Raw genomic sequence first — 12,501 nt, forward strand, 5'->3', positions numbered from 1 at the left:
ACATCCTTTGCAGTGCTGTTCACAACATTATTCCTCGACTACAGCTATTGTTGAGGAATGATGGTGAACATATTGAGCATTTCCTGTAAAGAACATCATCTTTGCTTTGTCTTACTTTGTTATGCTAATTATTGCTATTCTGATCATATGAAGTGCCATCTGTCGTAAATTTTTTTAACTTTTGGATTTTTTGTGTTCTAATAAAACCTCATGTCGTTCCAAGTATGTGTGTCAATTTGTACCTCTCTGACGACAGTATTTCGTGATTTATTCAGTTTTCAAATTTATACTGACTTTTTGATCACCCGGTATGTTAAGTAAACCTTGGCCATTGAAGCGTCTGGTTACCATTCATTGGCCTGGTATGTAGGCGCCTTAAGCTGCGCGCTCCTATCAAAAGTGACCGTTGAGGTGCAGCGGGATGTTGTGCATTTGGGCAGGAGGCAGTGGCGATGCCATCGCCGTGCGAGCCCGGGACGTCGGCGGCCGCGCTGGTGTGCACGTGCGAGCGCCGGCGCAGCCAGCCGCTGCCGCTGCCGCCGCGCGCGCCGCCCGCCCCCGCCCCCGCCGCCGCCGCCGCGGCCGCCGCACCGCCCCCGCACAAGGCGCCGCCGGCCCCCGTGCGCGGCCTGTGGTACGAGCGGCGCGGATGCCCGCGGTCGCTGCTGCTCAAGGACGTGGCCGGGCCGGCCGGCGGCTCGGTGCCCTCGTCGGCGGCGGCGCCCGCGCTGCGCATCGAGACCTACCGCGCCGCGCCCGACGCCAAGAAGAAGCGCCGCCGCTGCTCCAAGGGCAAGTCCAAGCAGGTCAGTCGCCGAACGCCACCAGCTGTACTCACTGCAGCAGTCGCAATTCAGTTCACATTTCCCGCCCTTACGAAGGCAGTTTTATTATTGTTCCATAAAGACACGGGAGAACTGCCGTAAGTCAGTAACATCTTGCCACGATATTTCGGCACAAAGTCATTTGGCCATCTTCAGGTGAGTTCAGCTGTAGAAGTACTGGCGAATATGCGCTGAGCTCTGCTATTTAAAGCCAAAGGGGGCTGCATTGGGCGTGCGCTGGGCATGTACTGTTTAGCGTGCGCGTTCACAACTCCCTGCGCTGCGCCTGGCGCCCTCCGCGGTGAATACTTGACAGTTCGATATCAGAAAGATCTCCATCTTTATATCGATAACTGCGCTGACTACGGAGTTTCTCTACAACAGGATTCCTAGCGGAATTTAACTGGTAAACGCTATCTCGACTGATAAGAGTCTCGCTGTCTGACAATTTTATTTCTATGGATTCATTTATAATTGAACTCCAGAAATTGATATTTTAGGAGGAGGGCGAAATGGGTGTCCTTAAAACTTTAATCCACCTTGCCCACAGTACTTCTGACGTCGATAGTCTTCAAGTGGATCTGAAACACCCGCAAAAATTATTCCTGATGAATAGCTTTTCAACTATGCAAGTGAACTCAGCTATGCAGTCCTACAAACGACGCAACAAGGAAGAAGAAGAGGTCTTCAGGTCAACCGCTTGTCTACCTTTTATTTGGAACATCTCGTCACAAATAGGTAGAATATTGAGGAAGCAACAAGTTGGAGTCATCTTTCGCCCTCCTCCTAAACTATCACTGGTGGGATCCGTTAAGGATGACCTGGGCCTACGTAAAGCAGGTGTCTACAAGATTCCGTGTGATTGCGGCAAGTCATATATAGGGCAGACAACAAGAACGGTGGAGGAACGTATTGTGGAACACCAGCGGCATACTGCCTTCTCCAACCCACCAAGTCCGCAATCGCTGAACATTGCATTTCCTGCCCACTCTATGAATTACAATGATACAAAAATTTTGGCTCAAACATCATATTTCTGGAGTTCAATTATAAATGAATCCATAGAAATAAAATTGTCAGACAGCGAGACTCTTATCAATCGAGATAGCGGTTACCAGTTAAATTCCGATTGGAATTCCGTTGTAGAGAAACTCCGTAGTCAACGTGGTTATCGGTATAAAGATGAAGATCGATCTGATATCGAAATGCCAAGTTTTCACCGCGGAGGGCGCCAAACGCAGCGCACGGAGTTGTGAACGCGCACGCTAAACAGTACGTACGCAGCGCATGCGCAATACAGCCCCCTTTGGCTTTAAATAACAGAGCTCAGCGCGTATTCGCCAGTACTTCTACAGCTGTACGCATCTGAAGATGGCCAAATGACTTTGTGCCGAAATATCGTGGCCAGATGTTACTGACTTACGGCAGTTCTCCCGTGTTTTTATTGAACAATCATTACGCCGGGAAAATTTCAAACATCACAGTTTTATTATTATTATTTATTTATTTTATGGCCTTCGTTGGACCACTCTAGTCAAAAATACAAAGTTGTAAACAAGTTGTTACAGAGGGATACAATTTGGCTCAACAATAACTTAGTATGATATTTAGATAATATAATTATTAGAGTCTATTCTTATATAAAAGGTGTTTTGCTCTTCTGTCTGCCCAATATTTCTTCATTCTTTCAGATATTTTCTTTCTTTCTTCATCTGAGACCATTCTTCCTGTACTCCTTTTATTGATTTTCATTTGTAGTCTGGTTTGCGGATCTTACAGTAATCTGGTTTCCTCTGTCTTGTTTTTTAGGTCATCTACTGTAATTTGGAGTTATTTTATATCTTCCTTAATTTCTGTGATCCATTTAATGTCGCTCTTGCTATTCCACAATTTTTGTATTTTTTTTTTTTTTTACTAATTCTGTTTTCTGGAGTTCTCATGAGATGTCCAGAGAATGAGATGCGTTTCTTCCTCATCTTGCTCATGAATGGTTCTATTTTCTTATATACTGTTTCATTTGATGCTATTCTCCAACGTCCATTCATTTTATACTGTTTATTTATACATGTCCTAACTATTCTTCTTTCAATTTTTAGTATTCTGTCAATTTCGGCTGTGTTAGTTGTTTTGAAGATAGTTTCAGCTACATACGTTACTTCTGGTTGTGTTACCGTTTTATAGTGTTTTAATTTTGCATCTATAGATAGCCTTTTTTTGTTGATGTAGTTTTGGTAATGTAATTTGCGTAGTTAAGGTTTTTTAATTCTGTTCTGCCATGATGGATTCTCATTTAGATTGTATGTTATTATTTCGCCTAAATATTTAAATTTATCTACAATTTTGATTTCCTGTTCTCCTAGTACAATTTTGTTTACAAGTGGTGGATCAGTTAGCATAATCTCCGTTTTTTCAAATGATATTCTAAGGCCTACTTTCTCTGCTATTTCTTGTAGTGATTTCACTTGTTGCCTGGCTTCTTGAACGGTGTTGGCTAGGAGAGCAAGATCATCAGCGAATCCCAAGCAGTTTAAGCTAATATCATCGTTTCCACTTCAAATTCTTATCATCTTTGGATTGTCCTTGTACCATTCTCTCATTATGTATTCCAGTGCACAGTTGAACAGTAATGGTGATAGGCAGTCACCTTGTCTTAAGCCTGTTTTTATGAGGAAAGACGGCAGTTATGAAGTTTCAATTACTACCTGGAAAAAGACAGTCCAACGACATGAAAATTCGTAATGGCATTAGTTCTTATCTATACATTCTCCCTTTAGTGCGACACAATACTCCCCAACAAGGATGACTTGACGAGTTCCCTCGTGTTTGTGATCGTGGATGGGGGTAGTGGTCCTAGCTTGACAGGTGTACACAAAACATTTCAAGAAAACAAACATTATAAGCACCGATATTCGTACAAAAGCACGCATTTAAAACAAAACCCAGGCAAGAGGTTTAGCCTTACAATTCCATTACCACAAGTAGCTGATTACCTGGCGTTGCCATGGCAGAGGCTTACAACTATTGAACTACACGAAACAAACGTAAATTAGTTACAAAATACGGCGTGCACACGCATTATTCAACATGTAAACGTCACTACGGATATTCATACACTACTGACCATTAAAATTGCTACACCAAGAAGAAATGCAGATGACAAACGGTTATTCATTGGACAAATAAATTATACTAGAACTAACATGTGATTACATTTTCACGCAATTTGGGTGCATAGTGTGGTGTCACCGCCAGACACCACACTTGCTAGGTGGTAGCCTTTAAATCGGCCGCGGTCCATTAGTATACGTCGGACCCGCGTGTCGCCACTGTCAGTGATAGCAGACCGAGCGCCACCACACGGCAGGTCTAGAGAGACGTACTAGCACTCGTCCCAGTTGTACAGCCGACGTTCATAGCAATGGTTCACTGACAACTACGCTCTCATTTGCCGAGACGATAGTTAGCATAGCCTTCAGCTAAGTCAATTGCTACGACCTAGAAGGCGCCGTATGCAATTGATATTTATTATATAAAGCATGTATAATCAAGAGCGATGTTCTACAATTATGGATTAAATTTAAATATTCCAGAAGCTACGTACTTTTCTTTATAGCATTCATTACGTATCCTGTTTCAGACATCACGCCAGCCTGCGTGAGTTTAAGCGCGTGCCTTTCGGCTTCCTCTCATTGTGTCTAGGCTGTCTTGTCTAGACACAACACATAGATCCCGAGAAATCAGTACCCAGAACAACCACCACCTCTGGCCGTAATAATGCCCTTGATACGCCTGCGCATTGAGTCAAACAGAGCTTGGATGGCGTGCACAGGTACAGCTGCCCATGCAGCTTCAACACGATACCACAGTACATCAAGAGTAGTGACTGGCGTATTGTGACGAGCCAGTTGCTCGGCCACCATTGACCAGACGTTTTCAGTTGGAGAGAGATCTGGAGAATGTGCTGGCCAGGGCAGCAGTCGAACATTTTCTGTATCCAGAAAGGCCCGTATAGGACCTGCAACATGCGGTCGTGCATTATCCTGCTGAAGTGTAGGGTTTCACAGGGATCGAATGAAGGGTAGAGCCACGGGTCGTAGCACATCTGCAATGTGTAACCAATGGCAACCCATACCATCACGCCGGGTGATACGCCAGTACGGCGATGACGAGTACACGCTTCCAATGTGCGTTCACCGCGATGTCGCCAAACACGGACGAAACCATCATGATGCTGTAAACAGAACGTGGATTCATCGAAAAATGTTTTGCCATTCGTGTACCCAGGTTCGTCGTTGAGTACACTATCGCAAGAGCTCCTGACTGTGATGCAGCGTCAAGGGTAACCGCAGCCGTGATCTGCGAGCTGATAGTCCATGGTGCTGCAAACGTCGTCGAACTGTTCGTGCACATGGCTGTTGTCTTGCAAAAGTCCCCATATGTTGACTCAGGGATCTAGACGTGTCTGCACGATCCGTTACAGCCATGAGGACAAGATGCCTGTCATCTCGACTGCTAGTGATACGAGGCTGTTGGGATGCAGCACGGCGTTCCGTATTACCCTCCTGAACCCACCGATTCCATATTCTGCTAACAGACATTGGATCTCTACCAACGCGAGCAGCAATGTCGCGATACGATAAACGGCCATCCCGGTAGGCGACAATCCGACCTTTATCAAAGTCGGAGACGTGATGGCACGCATTTCTCCTCCTTACACGAGGCATCACAACAACGTTTCACCAGGCAACGCCGGTCAACTGCTGTTTGTGTACGAGAAATCGGTTGGAAACTTTCCTCATGTCAGCACGTTGTAGGTGTCACCACCGGCACCAACCTTGTGTGAATGCTCTGAAAAACTAATCATTTGCATATCATAGCATCTTCTTCCTGTCGGTTAAATTTCGCGTCTGTAACACATCATCTTCTTGGTGTAGGAATTTTAATGCCCAGTAGTGTGACATGTTCAATATGCCTGCCATCATTTGCGATCATATGGTGCAGACGAATAGCGAAATTTTGTATGACTCGCTAAAGTATCGGAACATCGATGCTGTCGATGATCTCCTGAATACCTGTTTTCAGCTCCGCAATTTTTTTGGAGTTATTGCTGTACACCCTGTCCTTAATACATGTGCTCAAAACGGAGTCACATGTGTTCAAATCCGGAGAATATTTTGGCCTATCGAGGCCCATGCCAGTGTCCTTTGGGTATCCGAGAGCCCGAATGCAGTCTCCAAAGTGCTCCTCCATGACATGAAATACTCTCCTGCTTCGATGAGGTTGAGCTCCGTTTTGCATGAACCACATCTTGTCAAAATCGGAGACACTTCGAATAATGGGGATGAAATCATCTTCAAAAACCTTCACATACCGTTTAACGGTCACCGTGCCTTCAAAAATATCGTATCGGTCATTCCGTGGCTGGACATTGCAAACCACACAGTCACGCACTGCTGGTGAAGAGACTTCTCTATCGCGAAATGCGGTTTCTCCGTCCTCCAAATATGCCAATTTTGTTTATCGACGAATCCATATAAATGAAAGTAAGCTTTATCGCTAAATCCGACCATATTCACATCAAAGTCCTGTTCGCCAATTCTGTGAAAATAGTGTTGGCGAAACATAACCGCTGTTCAAGGGTGCTGCGACTGATGAGTTTGAATTTTGTGTGGGAAGATATGCAGGTATTCAACAACAATTTGTGGTAATGCCTCCTCTTTCATTCCCACCTGTTGTGCGTCTGATCGATTTCGTGGGGCTGGTTTGAAACATATGTCTTCTCGATGTTTTCAGGCGTTTCCAGCCTTTTTTTGACGACCGATATTGCCAACACTGTCATCACCAACGCTACCCTTTCTTTCAAACTTGCTGATCAAATTCTGGATTGTCAGCACACTTGGACCCATTCCGCAACTCCTTCTCCTCCCTCTCTCTACCTCTGTCCACTTCCCCCACCCCCTCGCTCTGTAAATCTCCTTTAGCCCCCCTGTCTCTACTCATCTCCTCCAGCCTTCTCTGCTCCCTCCCCCCATCTTTCTGCCTATCTGCTCCTCCCCCTCTTTTATTTGCTCATCTCCCTCTGCCGATCTGCTCCTTTCCCCTCTGTACACAACCACCCTTCTGATTCCATTCACTCCTCTACACTCTGCCCATATACTCTCCTCCAATTCACTCTGCCCGTCTCTATCTCCTTCTCTTTCCTTTTTATGACTGTCCCCTCCTCATATCATTTTCTCTTCATCTCTTGTTCTCTCCTGCCTCTCTGTCCATTTCCCCTTACCCTTCTGTAGCTTCTCCGTCCCCCTATCTGTCTGTCCATCTCCTCCTCCCCCTTACTCTCTCCATAGTGATCCCCATCCCAATATGAAGCTGGCAATTCTTACCACTATAGTTCCGTTTTTCATATTTTGTACCAAATTTGGCTGAAATCATTGCAGGTGTTTAGTATGAGCTTTCTACCCATAGCTTCGCCCGCAGACGCACATCAAATATATTTCATAGATATTTAATATACTTTTCACGGATCTCTACAGAATTTCACCCTGCTAACTTTTCACGCAGCACAATTCTGCTGACGTCGTACCTCCTGAATTTAGAGCTACACAACGGAATTTTTGTGGTACACCCAGTGGTATCCTCTCTGAAAAATAATAAACTGAAAGGTCACGCTTCATGTGGCAGTTTTACTACATGAGCAGCGCAAATGTAGTAAGTGAAATACTACTAAAGTATACGTAATCACGCGTTGTGGGCTACACTAGTATTTCAGCCCAATTCCTGTTTCAGGCCTTTCATCTCACATTTTATGCTATTTACGTATTAAATTTGCATATGAGACTCTCTTGCTTCGTTTACTTTCGCACTCAGTTGCACGCTGATTACACGAGTGGTAAGGGGTTACTTGTTGCAACGTGGGGTACCCACCTATCTATACCTAAAGCATTTCTTCTTGTAGTAGTCCTTCCCATGAAATGTACCTCGGGTGAAAACTGGAAGAGATTTCCAACGCTTTGAAAGAGCTGGCGGTCTCTCAGAAGGCAGCTCCTACGCTAGCAGGCCTCACAGTCACGCGAGGCTTGTAGGAATTATCTTCCTGCTCATCCTCCGCAGAGAAAGAGCGGCGGAATTAAAGACTGCTATCCTCTATAGCAGACCTGGAAACTACTGCCGGAAGGGGTGAGAGCTCTGCATGTTAGTAGCCTTTGCGTGTAGACCTCAGCTGTCCACTTGCCGTTATCCTGCTGTGTGCGGTCTCCAGTCTTGGCTCTTCAAGCAATAAATAGCCATTCGTGAGTCGTCAAATTTCCAAACTTTTCCCTTCCCGTGGGAATGCTCCGCATATTCCAACAAAGTTTCCAGAATTTCCGACAAACAAGTCCATACGTGGGAACGGGGGACACTCGTTTCCCATTTCTTTCTAAGCGTATCCCATTGGCGGATACACTCTTACCTTTACGGTAGGAGCTAGGGAACGGAATTCCAGAACCCTATTTGGAGGAGTACTTAGATCTTTTCTGGGATTGGTTAGAAAAAAATGTTCGGAGTGGTTTTTCGGGGTCTAAAGGAAATTTACCTAACAGTTGAGAGGGACATAAGGATTCGTATTCGGGTTTTCTAATTCGAGTAATCAAGAGCGTGATGAGATCCTCTACACGCAATGACATCAAATCGGCTCAGTCAGCAACAGTTAACAGCGGCCGAGTTCGGCGCATCCCGACTTGTCGGCAGCCACCTCAGTGGCGATCACGGTAAGATCACACCTGCAATACACGCTTCCGACTTCGGAAATCTTGACATATTGAAGGAAGAGAAGCTCATTCCTGGTTTCTGTTGTTTAATCTTCCTTTCATGATATACACACTTCACACACTGGTATGCAAGATTTTCTGCAGTCTGATTATTGCTTCAAACGGGCCTCCTTTCGTAACCACTCTCCTTTTGTTTCGTAATCGAGTTAACTCACTGGAGCTCACTCGCCTAGTGACGTTTCTTTCTGAGACTTCCTTTGTTCCTTGGTCTGTTGTGTGTTTGTGTTAGAATTAATACTTTTTGTGTAATTACATGATTTTGCAAGCACGGTTGCAAACATAATTTATGTTATACCTGTGTCTGGGCCCCATCTCGGTTGTACGTGTCCAGTAGCATGCTTGTTGCGACGCTAATAACCATTCATTTTCTTATCATTGTTCTATTCTAATTGCGTAACTTCATTCTCGAATTGTTTTATAAGCTCGACATTTAAGTGTCCTGGGTGACTATTACAAGCTGTTTGAATAAATATTATTTTAACCGACCAATCTCTATCATTCAGCAACCATTAAATTAAATTTTTCTACTGAATTGCCCAGGTCCTCCAACCATAAGCAATAGAAGAGGCCCTTTGCAATGTCTCTTTCTGCTATAAGTTATATGAGGATTCGATTAAGTTCGTGAAGTTCAATTTAGTAAAGCTATATTTTATAAAACCCCGTAAGAAACAATTACAAATAAGCAATAGAATATTTGCACGTTGCCAAATTACACATTAAATTCTGGTTGAAAACGAGCGCCAGGCTCCCTACAAATAATATCATAGGCGTTAGCGTAATAAAGTGTATGCAAAAAGGCACCTGACCTATAATAGATTGTATTACTGAAAATAGACACTTTACGATAAAATAAATCTCGTGATTTGATGCGAAATAATTTTGATAGCATTTTTAAATAAGTTCTTCTGCTCCGGCTTAGTCTATTTCCTGTGGAAATAAACAGTTGAATTGCACCTCGTAATGGTGGCCAACTTTCTCAATCGAAGATGATCGCAGCTAGCTCCGCAGCAGCTTCAAAAATGCTACACAAACTCTTGCGTTATAACAAATGTGGCGTAGGTTCCTTAAATGATTACTCTGCACTTCAGATTAGCTTATTATATTTTCATAGCTCTTTTACACATCAATTATGTTCTAGTAATTAAACGAGAGCAAGACAAAAGCTATCGCAATACAATCGTACCCTCTGCACTCAAACAATAGCTAAGACACAAGAAAACATCAGAAGACGACTAAGTCCAGTGTCTTCCTGTCCTTTTATAGTATAACAAAGATTATAGTGTTTAGTTCTTTAGTTTACACATATCGTCTTATATCACGGAGAATAATGTCTTTTTTCTATTATCAGAATCGATAAATTGTCTTTAAAGTTATTTCGTCACTTTTGAAACGTCCCCTTAAAACAATTATACATGACTGTGCTTAAACTGACACACAATATTTTTAGCGCAACTCAATCTGACTTTCAAAAATCCCAACAAGAGAATGGCCCTGACTAACATTAACCTATACCTTTTCGCAAATCACTTACCTCACCAAAAATCTTCGTTACTCGAACTACTGCAATACAGCGAGCGCCACTACTGCCAGCTAAATAAAAGATTCAAACTACTGAAGGCACTAACTACTAATAGGCATAGTTAGCAAATGAAAGATTTTAATAGAGAACAAACAATGTATTTACCTTAATAGTGTTGAAAAATCATAATATACATAGCAGTTCATGACATCCAGTCTTCCAAATTTCAAAACTCCGCCATTTCTCTCCCCACATCCACCACTGCTGGCGGCTCACCTCCAACTGCGCAACGCTATGCGCTGTTAACAGCCAACTGCCCAACGCTACAATGGCAGACAACAATGCAAACTAGCCACAGACTGCACACAGCACAGCCAGTGATTTTCATACAGAGCGCTACGTAACGTTGCCAATATAAAAACCTAAACAGCCTACTTACACTTTGTCCGTATCACAATTAGGCATTAAAGTTCACACAACGTTATGCATGTATAGTTCTTTTGTCGTTATTTATATGGTTCATGGTAAATATATGGAAAGGGACACTATACCTTGACGAAGGAAATTAGGACAACTTTATTATTTTCAGCCATAATGGCTATGTTTGTGAACCGTGACTGTGTGGGAAAATCATTTATTTCAAGTTTCTGCTACCAGTCACTTTTTAAAAAAGTGACTGGTAGCAGAAACTTGAAATAAATAATTAGAACAACTTGCTATAAAACTTAAATTGAAGTCATAAAATACAGCATATGGCAAAGCGACAGAGGACCAAATCAATACGTGAAATCATTGGTACGGACATACAGCTATTGGAAGTGGGGAGACTCTCATAAAGACTGAGGAGATGATCTCAAAATTAATCTGCACAGGAAACGAGCTTACGACAAAAACAATGTTATGTATTATATATAGCAAAATGTCGCCTCAGAGACTACAGGAATATTAGGGAGGCTAAACCCATGAACATCTTCCGAAGAAAAGTGCTAGCATCATCTCAGAATTGTGTTTAACATAGAGTGTGTAGTGAATAGTGTGGTTACTAGTTACGCCAAGCATAAGTTTAAATCTTTAGCTAGGAGTGCAAACGGTGTTAAGGTCAAGTATGAAAGTTTACGAGTAATATGTGAGATTTGCTTCGCATATAAATCCAAGAATTACGCTGGAGTTACACATATGTGATGAAGGAAATAAATCCGAAAAAGTCAAGTGAGCAGTATGAGTAATATAGTCATTTTTCTCCGGCCTTATAAATTTTTTTAAGGGACCTATTCAGCTCCAATACGGTACTACATTATAATGCCACATAAATAGCTACAAGACTTTCCCCAAGGTTCTATCGAGTAAATGGGACCTTAGAGACGATTACTAGACAGAAATACACGATATTGTCTGACTCCTCCCAAGACCTACTCAACTGTCATTCAGCGAAAGTCAGATTACCCGTGAGAAACCTATTCAGTCACAGAGGAATAAGCTGATTATCACCTGATAATATGAAATACTTGCCCAGGCAAATAAGGAGCTCGAAGACTTCTTAAGTAACAAACCCAGTATTCTATCCTAGAAGGAAAGTGTTCATCAGAGACAAGAGTGTCGTCGGGAGTGCTCCAGATAAGTGTAGCAGCACAGCTGTTAGTTTCTACATACATAAATGATCTAGCGGACAGGGTAATCAAAAGTCTGTGGTTTTTTGCTGATGATACTGTGGCGTATTGCTGTAGGATGATGCAAAACAGACAAAACTTCCACTAGGTGTGATGAATGGCAGCTACTTCTAAATGTAGAAAAATACAGTTTAAAGCAGATGATTGGCGAGAGGTAACCTATAATATTCGAGTACAGCATTACTAGCGTGCTAAATGACGGAGTCGCGTCGATTAAATACCTAGGCGTAACGTTGCAAATCAGTATGAAATGGAATGAGCATGTAAGGATTCTAGTAGGGAAGGCGAATCCTCGACTTCGGTTTATTGTGTGAATTTTAGGAAAGTGTGGTCCATCTATAAACGAGGCCCTGCGTAGGTCGGTGCTGCGACACATTGTTGAGTACTGTTCCTCTTTTTGGGATCCCCGCCAGGTCTGGTTAAAGAAAGACATCGAAGAAATTCAGAGACGGGCTGCAAGATTTAATACCGCTAGGTTGTAACAACACGCAAGTATTACGGTGATGCTTCGGAATCTCAAATGGGAATCACTGGAAGGAAAGCTACGTTCTCTTCGAAGAGCACTCAGGAGAAAATTTAGAGAGCCGGCATTTGAGGCTGACGGCAAAACGATTCTACTGCTGCCAAGACACATTTAGCATTAGGACCATCAAGATAAGATTAGAGAGATTAGGGCTTGTACG

General features: G+C 43.1%; 1 protein-coding gene across 1 annotated transcript in view; it reads left to right on the forward strand.

Moving 5' to 3' along the window:
• Positions 1-452: 452 nt before the first annotated feature.
• The window catches only part of LOC124803231 (dipeptidase 1-like), a 638,586-nt gene continuing 626,537 nt past the window's right edge, over positions 453-12,501 (forward strand). The window contains exons 1-2 of the mRNA XM_047264411.1: positions 453-494; positions 606-806. Coding sequence (XP_047120367.1) covers positions 453-494; positions 606-806 — 243 coding nt within the window. The remainder of the gene's footprint in view (positions 495-605; positions 807-12,501) is intronic.

Source organism: Schistocerca piceifrons, chromosome 6 (genome assembly GCF_021461385.2).
Source record: "Schistocerca piceifrons isolate TAMUIC-IGC-003096 chromosome 6, iqSchPice1.1, whole genome shotgun sequence".
Classification (NCBI taxonomy): Eukaryota; Metazoa; Arthropoda; class Insecta; order Orthoptera; family Acrididae; genus Schistocerca; species Schistocerca piceifrons.